General features: G+C 42.5%; 1 protein-coding gene across 1 annotated transcript in view; it reads left to right on the forward strand.

Moving 5' to 3' along the window:
* Positions 1 to 16,320, forward strand: part of CNTNAP5 (contactin associated protein like 5) — a 446,813-nt gene that overhangs the window by 129,228 nt on the left and 301,265 nt on the right. The window contains exon 3 of the mRNA XM_025203314.1: positions 4,560 to 4,753. Coding sequence (XP_025059099.1) covers positions 4,560 to 4,753 — 194 coding nt within the window. The remainder of the gene's footprint in view (positions 1 to 4,559; positions 4,754 to 16,320) is intronic.

Below are 16,320 nucleotides of genomic sequence, written 5' to 3' on the forward strand. Positions count from 1 at the left end.
GCGTCAGTTGTCAGTTGCCCCATCTGGCTCAGCAGGGGTCCAATGTTGCCTCTGCTTTTCCTCCGGCTCCCCACATATCTGAAAAAGGACTTTTTATTGTCCTTGATGCTCGAAGCTAGTTGGAGTTCAGTTGCAGCCTTGGCTTTCCTGGTCTGCTCCCTACAGGACCGGACCAGTGCAGAATAATCCTCCTCGGAGGTGACTCCCATCCTCCATCCTTTGTAGGCCTTTCTTTTTAGCCTCAGGAGGTCTGTGGAAGTTAAGTGATCCAGATTCAGGCTGAAGCCATGCAGCAGTAAGCAGGTGCTGTGGGCGTTGCAATTTTCTCATTGGAGCAAGAGAATGGAAAGCAGTAAGGGAAAGTGTGGATCTCTGCCTCTAATTAACCAGATATTGCATTGGTAGAGAAGTGTCCTCATTTGTGCTGCTATAAGCCAATGGCAACATGGCTGGAATGAGGGAGGGAACTGGGAAGGGATTCCTTTTCTAATCTGTTCAGTAGGAAGACAGGATGCAGCTGCTGGGACCACTTTGGATGTGATTAGAACAAGCTACAGAAAGCTGGAGCAGAGGGTGAGCTGTGATTGCTGTATCATGCTCTGTTTTAAATGCAAATAATGTAATTAGTAAATACAAGCTGCCTTTACTTTCTTCCAAAAACAGCAGAAGGTAGTGGGCAATGTAGACACAATTTGAAAGCGTTAGTTTGAGAGCTAAAGCCCATTTCAAACTTCCCCAACTGTCACTCCAAGTGCAAGGTGTCATTCCAGACTAGCTTTCTCTACTGTAAACACATAGTTGGGAATACAGATTAAATAGATTGCTAACCTTTCCAAAGAAAACTCTGCTGTGCTCTCAATTTTCCCCTGAGAAGTGGGTGGGAGAAGGAATGAACTACATATGATAGATGTGAACACATTGTTTAATAAACTCTTGGGAAATGCTCAGTTATGATGATGCTTAGGGTAGTATAACAGTAGAAAGAATTGTGATTTCTACGAGGACAGCTCATCAACAAATGGTTGGGCTACCTCTGATTTGGCGTTATGTAGAGTGATCTACCATAACGGCTGTCAGACAGATGGATTGATGAAGCCGTGAGGCTAAGGCAAGAGAAATCCAGCTTTAGTAATTTTTCACCAAAGGCGCACAGCACGAACCTCCTAGGATGGTGATGTCAGTGACATCATGCCACAAATCCAATGAATACCTTAAAATTGGATTTGCATTGTCCAACAGCCCCTGGGATTTCTATACTACTTTTTTATCCTTTCTTGCATATAAAAACTTAGGTGTTATTGCCTTCTGTTTTGGAATCTGATCTGTCAAAGTACGTGCAACTCTCAAATTGTTCAAAGGTCTTTTCTCCATATCCCTTTAAGAGTTATTTTTGAAGTCTAGTGAAAGTATCTGATAGCCATGCGAGGAACGGCTGACAGATATGGGACTCCAGCCTAGAAAAGAGAAGATTTTGGGGGGATTTGGTGTCAGCTTACAAATATATCGGGGGAGAGCATCAGGGGATAGGTGAACAACTATTCACCAAAGCACCGTAGGTAAAAAAAAAACCCAAAAAACAAAAACAGGAGCAATGGTCATAAACTCCTAAAAGAAGGTTTCAGACTGGATATAAGGAAAAACGTCTTCACGGGTCGTGAGACCAGACTCTGGAATAGATGCCCAGCAGGGGTGGTGCAGGTGCCTACCCTGGAGATCTGCAAAAAGAGACTGGACACGCACCTTGCTGGGGTTATTTGACCCCAGCAGTCTTCCCTGCCCAGAGCAGGCAGGCTGGACCAAATGATCTCATGAGGTCCCTCCAGCCCTAAACTTCTGTGAATCTGTGATAAGGGGTAGAAAGGATATTTTTGTTTATTTTTTAAAGATCCGGAGCACCAAAGAATGTTATTTCTCAAATGACTGAAAAAGTTATTGCCTGGAGAGACAGAAGACATGGGACAAATCTTAATTGAAAGGTGGGAGTCTTGTTGTTTTAGTTTCATAAGGCTCTTGCCTTGAGCAAGGAGATACCCCAATTAAAAAACAAGTGTTCAGAACAATAACTATTTTATTACAACGGAAAAGAAAGACAACACAAAGCAGGCCACAAACAAATCATAAGCATCAGCTCAGTTACAATCTCTTTTTGTATGGTTCTTTGCAGAAAACTTGTTAAAAGTTTGAAAGTTTGCCTTACTCTATTGGGACTCTCTAGGTACCATATACCCCAGGATATTATTCCCCAAATAAGCAGAAAGTCTTGAAGCAGAAAGTGAATCATTAATAAAAGAGCTTACAGGTAGGGAAAAGAGATTTGGTTTTGGTGAATTCTGTGTGTTTTATTCCAGATAACCAAAATAGTTCATAAATGGGTGGAGTGTCATGTCTTAGGAACCCAAGGGATTTGGGGAGTTGTTGGTTTTGTTTTTTTGTTTTTACATTTCTTTTTCAGTTATTCACTTAAAAACAAAATCAAGGACTACCTTCGTGTGTTGTTCATCCTTTATGGGCAAAAACAACTGCATCCAGTGTGGGGAGGGGAGGAAAGAAGTGGGAAAGGAGGGAAAAAAGGGAAAGGGAAGAGAACAAAGTAGGGTGAGGGCTAGGTCACGTGAGTACGTAGGTGACTTATAAGTCCAATGCTTGCCTTGAACAATTTGCTGCAGCAGGGGCAGGAGAGCAATGAGGACTGGATATGGGAGGTTTTCGTTTTCCTGGACATGTGTTTCTTCATTGCTTCTGCCGTGCGTTGCTGTTCAAAGGGTGACAATCCATTCTGGATTTGGGACCTCCAGGATGGACGTTCGCAAGCAATTTGCGTCCGTGACTGGGTTCATGCCAAAACTCTTTAGGGACACTTTTAGGGTGTCCTTGTACCGCTTCTTTGCACCGCAAAAGCGTACTGCGTTTGACAGCTCTCCATAGAAGCCTTGCTTCAGGAGTCAAGTGTCAGGCATTCTTGAGAGGTGGCCGGCCCATCTTAGCTGAGCCAGGGTCAGCCGGGTATGAATACTGGGGGGGGATGATCCATTTGACCATTCTCCATAAAAGACTTTCTTTGGCAGGTGAGTGTCAGGCATTCTTGACAGGTGGTCGGCCCATCTTAGCTGTGCCAATTTCAGCAGGGTATGAATACTGGGGAGAGTTGATTTTCTGAGCACCTTGGTGTCAGGAATCTTGTCCTGCCACTTGATCTTTAACATCTTTTGCAGGCAGCACAGGTGGAAGTAATTTAGTTTCTTGGCACGATGCTGGTAAATGGTCCAGGTTTCACAGGCATCGAGGAGGGTCAGAAGGATGATGGCTTTGTAAACCTTCAGTTTTGTCGACATTCTGATGCCTTTGCAGTCCCAGACTGACTTACAGGGTCTGCCGAAAGCACACTAGCTTTTCTAGTCTCACATTGACCTTGTCATCAATGTAGACAGCACGGGAGAGCGTGCTGCCCAGCTAGGCAAACTTATCGACCATCGACAGTTGTTGGCCTTTAACTGAGATGTGTGGATCCTGGGGTGTTGTGCCTGGTGCAGGTTGAAACATCGCTTCGGTCTTCTTCATGTTAATTGGGAGTCCGAAGTTGTCACAGGCTGATGACAGTAGGTCCATGGATTGTTGCATGTCAGCCTGTGACCCTGCACATAACGCACAGTCATTAGGGAAGAGGAAGTCACAAAGCATGTCTGTCTGGACTTTGGAGCTTGCTCGGAGCCTGCACAGGTTGAAGATGCCTCCTTCAAAATGGTACCTGATCCGCAAATCAAGGTCGCCTTAGTACAGGCGAATTTAATGAACATTCAGTTTCTCAAACTCTAATTCACTGTTTCTCTCTTTATCAAGGTATAGCTGAAATCTCCTCTGCAGGAATATGTTATCTGAAAAAAAACAAAAAACAGGTGGTTAGCAGGAAAAGTGGTTTTGTGCCTCATTCACTATAGCATTTCAAGGAAAAATAAACCCAGTCCCTTGGCAGTTCTTTTGCAAACTGCATCTCACCAACGGTGCTGAAATTTCACGGCTCTTGTCATGTTACAGAGGCATCACGGTGCTGAAAGCCTATTACTTTTCAATGTTGTCTTACGGCATCTTGCAATTAAAGACTCCTGTCAAATATTCTACACAGATCACAATAACGAGCACTTATGAGCATCTTTCAAAACATAAAGGTGGTGGGGGAGGAGGGAGAAGGTTAAAGCAAAATAGAAGGTATAAAACTGCATCCCAGAATCTGTGCAAACAGATGTGGTGGTGATAAATATAGTTTTATAACAGAGAGCTTTCATCCTCTTTGATGTGTGCTTGTCAGTGGTTGGAAATGGAGATTTCCTTGGAATTTCCTTAATTAGATTCAACTTTTACTGTAATTAAATAAGCACAGACACCATAAGCTTGGGTGCTATTGTAATCTCCAAGCATCGCATGCGTAAAAATACTCATAGGTATGTCTCCGTGTTTGATGAAGAGGAAGGCAAGTTTGCAGTAATTTATGATTCAAAGGATGTTTGTATCGGTACTGAGAGATGCCCTCTTCAAGACCTTTTCTTTTTCTTGATCTCTCCTAGGAGCTGGTGGTTGGTCCCCACTGGAATCTAATCAGCAACAATGGCTCCAGATTGATTTGGGAGACAGACTTGAGATTGCAGGAGTTGCCACCCAAGGGAGGTATGGGAGCTCAGATTGGGTGACAAGCTACACTCTCATGTTCAGTGACACGGGGCGCAATTGGAAGCAGTACAGACAAGAGGACAGCATCTGGGTAGGTGGTTGCTTTCCTCCAGATGGATTGCTATCATCACATTGTCAAGTTTGAGGAAGATGTAACTCCTGATGGTTCAGGCTCAGTCTGGGATTTGAATATGTGACTTTTGCTTTAACAAGTTCTTCTTCCAGAGAGGAGAGTAAGTAGCAGGGTCTGGTGGTCATCACCAAGAGCTCAACACGGAAAGACTGTTCCAGTCCCTATTATGGCATTGGTTCTGTGTGTAGCATCAGATGGGACACTGAGAAAGGATGTATTCCTTAAGTCACATGGCTACTTGGGGGGGATCAGAGCCACACTTACACTACAGAGCACAGTAGACTTGAGTTCAGGAGGGTTGGGGTGAATGGAACTGCTACGTTGTAGGTTCCTTCCTTGAGAACTATGTGAAGCCTTGTTTCCATATCTCTTGTGCACTGGCTGGACAGTGCTGGAAGCCATTTATTCCTGCCATTGGAGGAGGCAGGGGTGTCTTGGAGACAGTGCCTAGCAGGGTTACTCCTGAACTGGTTTGGGCACAGGATGTTTGGGCTGTGCCAAACATGTTCAGAGCAGCCCCGAGATGGCAGGCTGATTTTTCCACCCCCACAGACCCTCTGTCATCCAGGACTTCACTGCCTTAGCTCAGCTTGCTGTGGTCCCAGTTGCACGTGCAAACACAGGAAGTGTATTGCTTTGAATTAATAGCATGTATATATGTGCCCACTGTGCTCAACATGCCTTCTCGAATATTTTCAATGCATTTTAAGATATTGATGGATATTGTTATGGTTGTTGTTTTGATGCTACGGCTATATAAAGTACAGCTGGATCAGAAGCACAATTATGAAGTAAAATGCCCATGGAGAAGTGTAGAACTCCCTTCCTGTTATATGAGTGTTTGTGCTGGACTGGCCATGTCTTCTTTTCCTCTGTTTATTATACTCTTCATAATGGGATGGATGGCCTGCATTGCAATTAATGTACTGTCATGCACTTGTACGATGTGACTTGATAGTAGTAAATCTACTCTGGTTGAAAATAAGAGAACATAAGGATTCAGCTCCATGCTGAGTTAACATCAGGGCCAGGTACAGATGTGACACTTTTACTGGTATAAGTGGTCAGAAACCAGTCTATACTCATAACAGAACAGAAGTTCGGTGCACAGAGCCCACCAAAGGGCAAATGTGTGTTTTGTTCGCTACTGATTTAAACTATGCCACTTACAGAAAACCATGTAACTTGGGTCAATTCCACCTTGGGCTTTTTGAATGTCTGTACCTAGCCCAGAAGTTCAAATATTTATCTTAACCTTGGAATATGTTGGTTCGAGGACCCTGTTGTAAATTTTAAACAGAAGTTTACCATGAGTTGTTTTTTTTTTTTACTTCAAGTTTATGATGAATATGACTGTGATGACGATAGCAGGTTTTCTGTGTTGCCCTTCCTTTGTGATGTTCCCCAGTCAAATCTCAGGTCACCCAAAAAGGGGGAACAAACATTATTAAAGAGAGGGAGGAAGGATAATGAAACTGCTTTGCATTTCAGCCTCTGTGGTTATTTTACTATGTGGTAAAGTTGCTTAAAGTTTCTGTACTTTCAGTTAAACTGTATAGGAAAGTGATTTTGTCAAACTTCACGTGGTTTTCCTTGCACTCATAATGTCACGAATCAGGAGGTGTAAAAATGCTTTGAGTTCAAAATTAAATGCACAGAATGCTTGCAAAATCCAGGCTCCAATCAGGGTTTTGACTTCAGACAATGACTGGTATGTAGGCAGAATCTGAGTCTTTAAGTATGACTCCAAAAACATGGGCAAGGGCACATGAACAAATTTTCTATCAGGTAAGTGTGGCTGAGGATTTATAATGCATCAGCTACACTGCAGAAATTGCCCTCTGGTAAATGAAAGCTAAACCCAAACCTCCTGGCCTATTACCATTGCTTGTATTTATTTGGGGATCATAGCGGTGGCTATTTTACACTTAACAATGATTTTTCAAACCATGATTCAGGACAGGGGTGGCCAACCTGTAGCACGGGTGCCACGAATGGCATGGGCAGCCCCTGTGTTTAAGAACAGAGAGTCAAAAAGCCCAAGGCTGAATCAATTCAATTTTTGCAGGTTAGTCTAAGCTGTGTAGATTGAACTAATAAGCAAGTGAACAGACATTTACTTTTGATTCTAGAAATGCAGTCACATGCCTGCAGTGGCCCAGGCCAGGTGCCAGGGGGCGCTAGAGCATGCCTCCCTGCTCGGCTGGAGCAGACAGGTTGGGCCAAGGCTAGTCCGCTCACCCTGTGCAGGAAGTGTAAAGCATCCTGGGAGGCAGGGGGACTGAGAGTTAACTTGAATCTGCAGAGGATCTGAGCCAGTTTAATAAACCAATGTAACCTAAATCAGTTAAGTCTGAAACTACATCAATCCAGGTTTATATCAAACCAGCTTCAGCCATTTTGAAAGTGATTTATGTGTACTGAACTTCTGTTATGTTAGAGATATGAACCGGTTTCTGATCACTTATACTGATTTATGTATAATTTCTGTCCCTAGCCTAAGTGTAGCACAAGCAACACAGTAGCAGGTAGGCCAGAAAGCAGAGCAATAGACGGGGCAGGGAGTATGGAGAAGGGTACAGAAAGCAAAGCAGCAGATTGGGTAGAGAAAGGGAATCAGGGTGGAACTTGGGGAAGGTATGAGTCTAATTTGTGGCCTGCCTGCCAAAAAAGATGGGCCTTGCTGATTGAGCCTATTTTTAGGACTCCGATTTGCCACCCTTTCAATTTTTTTTAAACCTTTTTCTTCCCCTTTTTTAAAGTTTACTTCTAAAAAGGGAACTTGAGAAGACAACTGGTAAAATTTACAGTAGCAAATCTTCATGCCCTAAGGATCCAATTTAGAGAGTTTCTGATCTGGCACCAAATATTGCACACAGCAGTGAGAAAATACCCAGCAGGCATTTAGCAGTGGATCAGGATTTATGAAGAAGCAGAACTCTCCTGCTTTACTACATAATCAGGCGTGAAGGTGCTTCAGGAAAAAGACCTTGTTGCAACTTCCAAAGCCTCAACAGATCTGGGGACTTCTTATTTGAAGGGTAATATTGTAAAGTTCTGTGATGCAAATGTGTCAGAATGAGCAGTATATTCTTTTTCTATGTAATGGAAAAGTGAAATAGAATTAGAGAGAGAAATTGAGTTGGGGGAATGATTTGGGTATACTGCTGCTGTGTGCAGAGTTGCTAAACTAGTGCGTTTCTGATGTGATGCAAGTAATGCAATTCCAACCCAGAAAAGGGCCTAGTAAGGAATTTAGGTTAGGCAGAAAAATGACTGGTTGTTACTGAGCATATTCTAACATGCCCTACAAAAAAAATCCAAACTTATTTGGTTTGACAGAGATTGTATTTGTCTCAGAATAAACCACTTTGTCCTGGGACAAGATGCCATCCTTCAGAGGTCCATGTCCATTGTCCTGGGATAAACTCCAAAAGGTTCACGGGTTTAGTTTATTCTGGGATATTGCAAAAGTCATCTAAATGGCCAGGGCCATTCCTGGGGAAGGGAAGGGGTGGGGGGCAAATTGGGGTTACTGCCCCGGACCCCCTGCTTTTTGGGGGTCCTGCAGAGCCAGGCTGGCTTCACGTCCAGCCGCTTGCCACCCCTCACCCTTGCTGTGTCTGGGCCCCGCATAGGCTGATTTGCTCCGGGCCCCACACCCTGCTACGGTCATCTCTGTGAATGACTCTTTTAGGATGGCATGACTAAATCAGTGGCAGAAAAGTGGCAGTACATTCACCTGCTCACTAAACTGTGAATAGAAGGGAGATGTGTGTACGTGCCAATCCTGGGATATTTCTGTTCTGGGACAAACACGTGCACAACACATCCAGGGACATGTGCAATGTCTGTTCCTACTCTTATAGATCAGGCATTCAACCTTGGTTGGTTGAAAACCTTCATGAGAGTCAAGAACTTATGAAACAGTGAAAACCAGTGATATTTCTGTATAATTTTTTATTTGAGGTGAAGTGAAAATTGGTAATTAAGGTTGACTTTTCCTGGAGTTTAGGGGTTTTCTTAAATCACAAGCTACAAAAAGAGCATGGAACTTATGCAAACTGGAGCCTGAGATGCTTACACATGTGTGAAATGGCACGTTCAAGTCTACACTGGGTGGAGGGAAGACATAGTTCAAACAGTATTTAAAGTGTTGTAGGCAAATGAGTTAGCTGGTTGCAGAAACCCAAAGCACCTAGCTTAATAAGTACAAGCAGGATGAATCTCTGCAGGAAAGAACAGCAGCCTTTTTTCCATTTAATAAAGCAGAAAGGGCTTGTTGTTGATCATAATGGTCATTAAGGGAGTGCTCCCAACCCTCCTTCTTGAAGTCTATTGCACTGGTTTGACTTGTTTTTTTTTCCTTTCTGCCTAAATTATTTAGGTGCAATGTGATAGAAGCCTAATAGATCTCTCTTTCTGAATTTGTGCTAACAGTGCTCATGCTCCGCCTATTCTGTCAGTTAAAACATGTGAGCTGTAGCTGCGGTGAGGAGGAAAGAGGGAGACTTATTCCTGGGAGATTATAAGCAACACATCATTCATTATCAGTGGTTGCATTTCTTGTTCTATCAGGGTTTTTTCTTTCTACTTTGAGATCCTTTCTCTTCTTTTTTTTCCCCTGAACTTTACAGTGGTTGTAACAACTGCAGTTTTCCTGACCCTAAAACATAAAAAAAATCCATGTCAGTTCCCCAAAGATTTCAGCATTGTTTGTTTGGTCGGTTGGTTTTGGTTTTTGGTTTTTGGGGGGATTTTTTGTATTTTTATTTTTTTAAGGCATGGGTTTTAAACGGACCATCCACTTGAAGAGCTTGTTAGGAATTTTTCAACTGCATTTTTTTGGCAAAAGCAAATTCATGCAAACTGAAATATTTTGCAGGAAGCTACTGGGATTGGTGAAAACTTTATTTGGGGAGGATTCTTCAAGGGCACATGGGAAATTGTGCTCGATATCAAAAAGAAGCACAGCTCTCTTTGTCCCTCTCCTCCCATGCTGTAAAAGATCAAATAGTTTAGTCACCAGATGTTTCAGACATAGAGCAGTTGGGTTCATGTCCCCACTCCCAAACAAACAGAGCCAGGGATATCGTTAGTGGATGTCCGAGCCATCAAGTTGTTGGCAGTTACAGGTCAACCGGGCGCTGGAGCTGGGTCTTAGGTGGTGAGGGCTTCATCTGGGCTGCACTGCAAATGGGCATTTGGGTGGCTTGGAGCTTTCCCATGCTGTGCTTCAGACAGGCAGCAGCCAGGACCTTTTGCTGACCCACCTAGGACCCAAGCTGTGTTGTCCTGGCCTACTGCCACAAAACGTTATTGCCCACTGGTGTCAAGTTATTGGTACAAAATGGGAAAGAAACAGTGGAAACCTAAACATTTGCAGGATGGGAAAAAGTGTTTCCTGCCTTGCTGTAGTGTAATTCATAGCCTTTTCCCCCTTGTCTTCTCTTATTAGGGAGAGTTCATTTGTCAGTTCTTCTCTAGAACCACAAAGGCTAGAAACCGACCTATGGTTCTCTCTTAAAGTTGCAATTTTCATGACTTTTGACTTTTTAAGGAAAAACATCAAGTATGGCAATGTTGGGATTCGTCTCTCAATGGAGTGAATTCATTATTACACTGAAATGCTTGGGTGAAATGTTCTACATGAATGTAAAATATAGTTATGTATCAGACCTACTGAGTCTTGTGTTCAGCTCCCAGTTCAGTAAAAGTGCCTAGAAGTCTGTGCTTTGTTATATGGGTATTACTGGTTGTCTTGGCAAAAAAAGAAGTAGCAGCAAAGAACAAAAACACCTGCTTATTGCTGACATCTGATAGCTCACTTCTAGCTACCAGAAAATGGGAGTCTATTTTTGACTTTGAGTTTGATGGAACTTGGTGTTTGGTTCAATTTCTTTTTTCATGTTACTTTTTTCTATGAAATCTGTCTACTACCTAAAAGAAAGAACTACCTAAAAGAAAGGCAATACACTTAATTGGTGAGGAGGTGCAGTAAACCATTTTTCCCACCGGCATTCTGGAAATGCTGCTTTCTGAATGCAAAAAGCCTGGCTTACTTGCCCCTGCCGTATTGCCCTTCACAGTTCTGAATGTATTTCTTCTCCTCACATCCCTGCTGGGTATAAAGGAGACATTAGCTATATTTTACAGATGTGGAAACTGTGGTTGAAGGAACCTAAGTAACTTGTCAAGGTTACACGGGACGATTGTAGTAAAACAGGGAGTTCATAGGATCATTGGAACGGAGGCCTAGAAGGGACCTCATGAGGTCATCTAGTCCAGTCTCCTGCTCCAGGAAGGACCATCCCTGACCAAAGCACCCCAGCCAAGTGTCTGTCTAACCTGCTTTTGCACATTTCTAGGCATGGCGATTTTCACAGCTTTTCCTGTTCCAATGCCTGATCACTCCCAAAGCTGGAAAGTCCCTTCTAATCTCCAGTCTAAATTTCCCCAGCTGCAGCTTGAGGATGTTGCTCCTAGTCCTCTCCCCTACCGCCACAGAAAGGAGCCCATCTCCATCCTCTCTATATTTGCCATTCAGGTATTTGAAGACTGTTACCAAATCCCCCTTCAGTCTTCTCTTTTCCACATTAAATGATCCTAGTTCTTTCAGCCTTTCTTCCTAAGTCTTGTCTCCTAGGCCCATCATCATTTGTGTTGCCTGAACTGGACTCCCAGGTTCCAGAAAGTGCCCAATCACTGGACATTCCCTGCTTTTTTATCAGACTAGAGAGGCACATAAAGGGACCTGGTTCCTTTCCCTTCTCTATATTTTGGGGCCATTGAGTTTTTTTTTTTTTTTTTAGTTTAGCCTCTTTGGATGAGCCTTAGATTGCACAAAGCAGGTGCAATGCCACTCATTCCCACTACCCCATCCAAAATGACCTCCCTGATTTGAGTTGGGAGCAAAGGGGTAGTATAAAATGGGGCTGTCCAAAAAACAAGAATCCTAATTCACATAAAATTACGAGGTTTCAGATCTTTTTTTTTCTTTTCCTTGTATTGGAATGAAAATGGGGCCTTCTGAAATTATTCACAAAAAAAAGGCAGACTCTTTTTTTTTCACTGCTTTGCTCAGTTCAGAGGACTTGAAGCTGAGTCTCCTTTACATCCCAGGTGCATGACTTAATGACCAGGGATTATCAGCTATATTTTGGTGGCTCTCCCTCCCTTTTGAAAAATCCCTATCCAGTCTATGATATCAAAAGGCATTTTTAACCCTTTCAGAGTCTTTGTAATGGTTCCCGAGTTGCATAACTATTTTTTAGCATATCTAAGCATTCAGCCCAAAGATATTTAGTAGCCCACTAAGACGACAGATGTTTATTTACTGGTATATGTATGACCACATCACCAGTAAAATCCCTTTCTTTTCCTTGCAGTGATTAGAAGGTTTATTATTTTCCTCCCGAGCGTGTGTGCAACTGCCATCCACTTTAACGATAATGAGAGAGCTGCGGAGAGAGATCGCGAGGAGAATCAGAATACCTCGTCCATTTTCACTCAGCCCACATTTATGATGTTAGTAAATTTTACAGCTGGAGTTGAAGACAAGACAGATTAGCTATTTAAAACCAATTTTCCAATCCCATTTGTATTTAAATAATCTTGTTACAAAAGGACTCTGTGGTTCACAGGAAACTAGGTTTATAATTATATTTTCAGTATGGATAAATCAGCTGTGTGTGGACATACTTGCTATTGATTGGGAGACATAAAGCATAAATCTTATTTCTTGTAACTTGTAAATGATTTTTCAGTGTTTTAAGTGTTGAATAATTCAGAATTTACTTTACCTGCATACACAACGCAGCTTGGGGCTGTCCAGATTGCACATATCGCTCGGACAAGAAGTGTGGGTGGCAATAGAGTACCACTTTATTTTTAGATGGTTTTATTTATATAATGTATATGGCAGTTTAGAAGGTTTTTAAAATACAATTATACACATGTGCATAAAGAGTAGTGGGGGGAGAGAGTCATCCGGGCATTAGGAAGGGAGAAAACAGGGTTTTTTATGTAAAATTTGAAAGAATATGGAGAGGTCATGTAGAAAAGAAATATTGGGGAGTTTTGTTCCAGATGTAAGGGCTGAAAAGTAGAAAGTTCTTCAGAAGCTAGGACATTTTGTAGAACTCATGAAAAACAGTGATAGAAATAGCAAGGAAGTGAATAGAGAGCTATTCAGATGGCAAAGTGGTATGCCCATAATAAAAAATGAGCATGTGACTTTTCCATTGACTTGAAAGTTGTAGGAGCACAGCACTAAGGATGTGTGAAAGCCTTTGAAGAATGTGTCTCTTGCCAGTGTGGTCTTGAAGAGGGTCATTTTTTTAAGTGGCTTGCAAACCTAGTGGGATGCAGCATAATTTCCACTTCTACTCAAGCTGCTGATGCTTGTGGAAGAGTTTTAGTGAGTTAATTATAGTGAGCGTGTTCATAATCTTAATTTTACTGTTGGACTGATAATTGTGCTAATGTATGCTAAGGCCTTTTCTGCACCATGATTCTAAAACCTGCTCGACAAGGCCAGAGAGTAAGTCCACCTATAGTGAAAAAGAATTAGTCCTGAATTGCTTCAACGTATTTGAAAAATGAATTTTTACTTGGCTTGTCCTGGAGCTTCATGGCACTCCACGTGCATTCAGATGTGCCAACCTACTTTGCATACAATAATTATTGCCAATTCGTTGGGGTGACACAGGACCTATCTTTGGACTATCAAATTCTTCACCATGCTCCGGTGGGAAGGAGAGAAAGCTGAAAGTTTACAATTTTTCTATTTCTTGCTGGGATTGTAAGTCCAGTCCAGTCCTGATGTGACCATGTCTATTGGGGCACCTTAGATGCCATGCATTATTGGTAATTCTTTGGGCAGAATGACCTGGTGGCACCTATCTCCTTTCCAGGTATGGGTTGCTTTTGGCTGACAGGAAACACACCTGCACTTTAACAGGTGTTGATTTTAGTCCTGTTGGCTGTCCACACACCCGCCTGACACAGGATAGCCTAGGTGGGGACGTCGGTTTAGTTGCCAACAACACAACCATGGAACAGGCTGCACTGGTTAAATGGTACTAGATGTCAGGCCAGGCCTCTCTTGGTCTGATAGGGAGTGGGATTGCAGCTGCTGAACTATTCTTCACATGGGGTATGGCTTTTTTGAGGCTCCTAGGCTAATGCCTGTTGTATCCAGTATCACTTTTAGATGTGGCAACTTTAATTTAATTTTGGATAGCTGCATGATATGGATCTGTTTCCGTGTTGCTCTTTGACTTAGCTAATTAATTTCTAATGCAGATTCAGATTAGCAAGTCAACTGTAAATGTGTCTTTCCTTTTGAACCTGTTTTTGGTAATGCTATGCCTCTTCTACTTATGGTTAGGGACTTTTTTGATTCATGATTTCATGGGGTTCATGGAAACTGCAAAATCTGGGATTGTCTGGTGAATCCTTAAAGTCCACAAAATCAACCAGAACAAAAATGTAATAAAAATACAAGGCTGGTTCTCCAGTGGAAGACAGTTGTCCTCATTGATGGAAGGGGAAGGCACCATGAAGGGGTGGGGCAACATGAAGGGCAGCAGGCAAGATGGCAGGTACCCCTACAACCCCCTGCCAGGGCCTCGCCACCAATCAGCACTGAGGGGTGGGGTGGCACAAAGGGTGGCCAGCAATCAAGATGGTAGCTTCCTCCTCCCCCTTCCACCAGAGGGTGGGGTCACTGCATAATGCCTGCAAAAATGGTTCAGCACACTGCAAATGGACCATGAAAAACCCTTTGTCTTGCTGCAATTTAAGTAGGTCCCTACTTATGGCTATGATGATCTTCCTGGGAAAGAAGTGACCTAAAATCCAAACCTTTCTTCATTTATAGTAAATTCCACATGGAACTCCATAGGGTATGTCTACTATTGAGACCTGAAGTGTAGCATTGAACCTGCAAGTAGTAGGTCACTGAACTTGCTTTAAACCAAGTTGTCAAGCTCATCTGGACCTATAGGTCTAGTCCATGGGCCGGACGAATGAGCCAGATCAAGCCCATGGGCTGTATGTTTGACACTTCAGCTTTAACCTACTTTGTTTTCCCAGCCACAGCAACATGGAGTTCAGTAAGCAGTAAGTTAAAGTATCCTTCACTGCCTTCACTGGAGCGATACCCCATGCCAAAGAGCTTGCTTGGGCATCTCTATGCAACACTCCAGTCTTCAGTTTCTGAAGTCATATCTGGATTGAAGCTGGTGCACTTGACATATTCTGCGCGTTGCCTCTGACAAGGGCTCTATACATTTTACCCTATAATCAAGGCAGTGGTGCAGCCACAAAAAACAAAAAAAGACAGCTGAAAAAACGTGCTCAACTGAGACAGCCCAAATCTCCTACTACAAATATCCCAGGCAGGCTGGAAATTCTTTATTTTTCCCTCCAGGCTCCTGTTAAGGAGTTAAAAGTTTGCATAAAAGATGCAGCTATACTAATTGGGAAACAATTATTTTCACTTTCCATATTATTATTATTATTATTATTATTATTATTATTACTATTACTTTCATATGTCTATTTGCAGTCTGCATTTCATTTCTGGCTCATGCATTATATAGTATGGCATGTAACACTGTGAATAGGCACCATTTATATTCTAAATAAATACAGAACAAAATAGCCCTTCCACCCATTTGTAGTTTCACCCTTAGCGAGCAAATGACCGTTTGCAAATAGACTCAAATGAAAAAGCAGCATTGAGTAATACACAAACTGTAAAACCATTTTGCTAGGGGAAAATGCATCATTAATTTGTTTGGTGCAAACACTTTACAAGGATTAGCCAAATAAAAATGTCCTAGGGCTAAGCACTAAAGTTGATCCGCCCACAGCTGAAAAACGTTTGGAAACAATAACAGTTGGATTGACTGCAGGGCAGTGGAGAGAAGTTACCTTAGGCAGTCTGCTCCGCAGATGGATTATAGAGGGATCAACCAGGAGTGAGGGGGAGGGGAGAAGGGACATTTGCAGCATATAAAATGCAAATATTTTCTTCTATGATTTTTCCCAGTGAAGTTGGTATTAATTTGTATGGCTATTCTGGGTCATGTTAATCTCTAGACCTAATGGCTTCGGTTTATAGATTTGAATGGGTAAGGAGAAATGCTTGCAGTCTTGGGCATTGTTTTTCCAGGTGAAGGTTATGAGCCCTTGACAAAGCTCCATGCAGGAAGCTCAGAGCTCCTCTGGCCATGCTGTACATCTCCCCTGGGTAAAGGGAAGGCTTCAAATTCTGGTGCCATTCCTGAATATTGGATATACTAACTCCCCAGGATTTGATCTTTCAGGGACTTGCACAAAGCCCTGTTGACTTGGATGCAACTCAATATCCTACTACCAAATCTCATCTGTAGGCTTGCGCAACAACCATTTCCATTGTGAAATCTTTTGGCATGACTGCTGATGAAAGTGAGCTTGTCTTTTCCATTGGGTTTTCTAATACTTTGGATTACTTGAGCTCAGATGTGAAACATCCC

This window comes from Alligator sinensis, unplaced genomic scaffold, assembly GCF_000455745.1.
Source record: "Alligator sinensis unplaced genomic scaffold, ASM45574v1 scaffold510_1, whole genome shotgun sequence".
In the NCBI taxonomy this organism is placed as follows: Eukaryota; Metazoa; Chordata; order Crocodylia; family Alligatoridae; genus Alligator; species Alligator sinensis.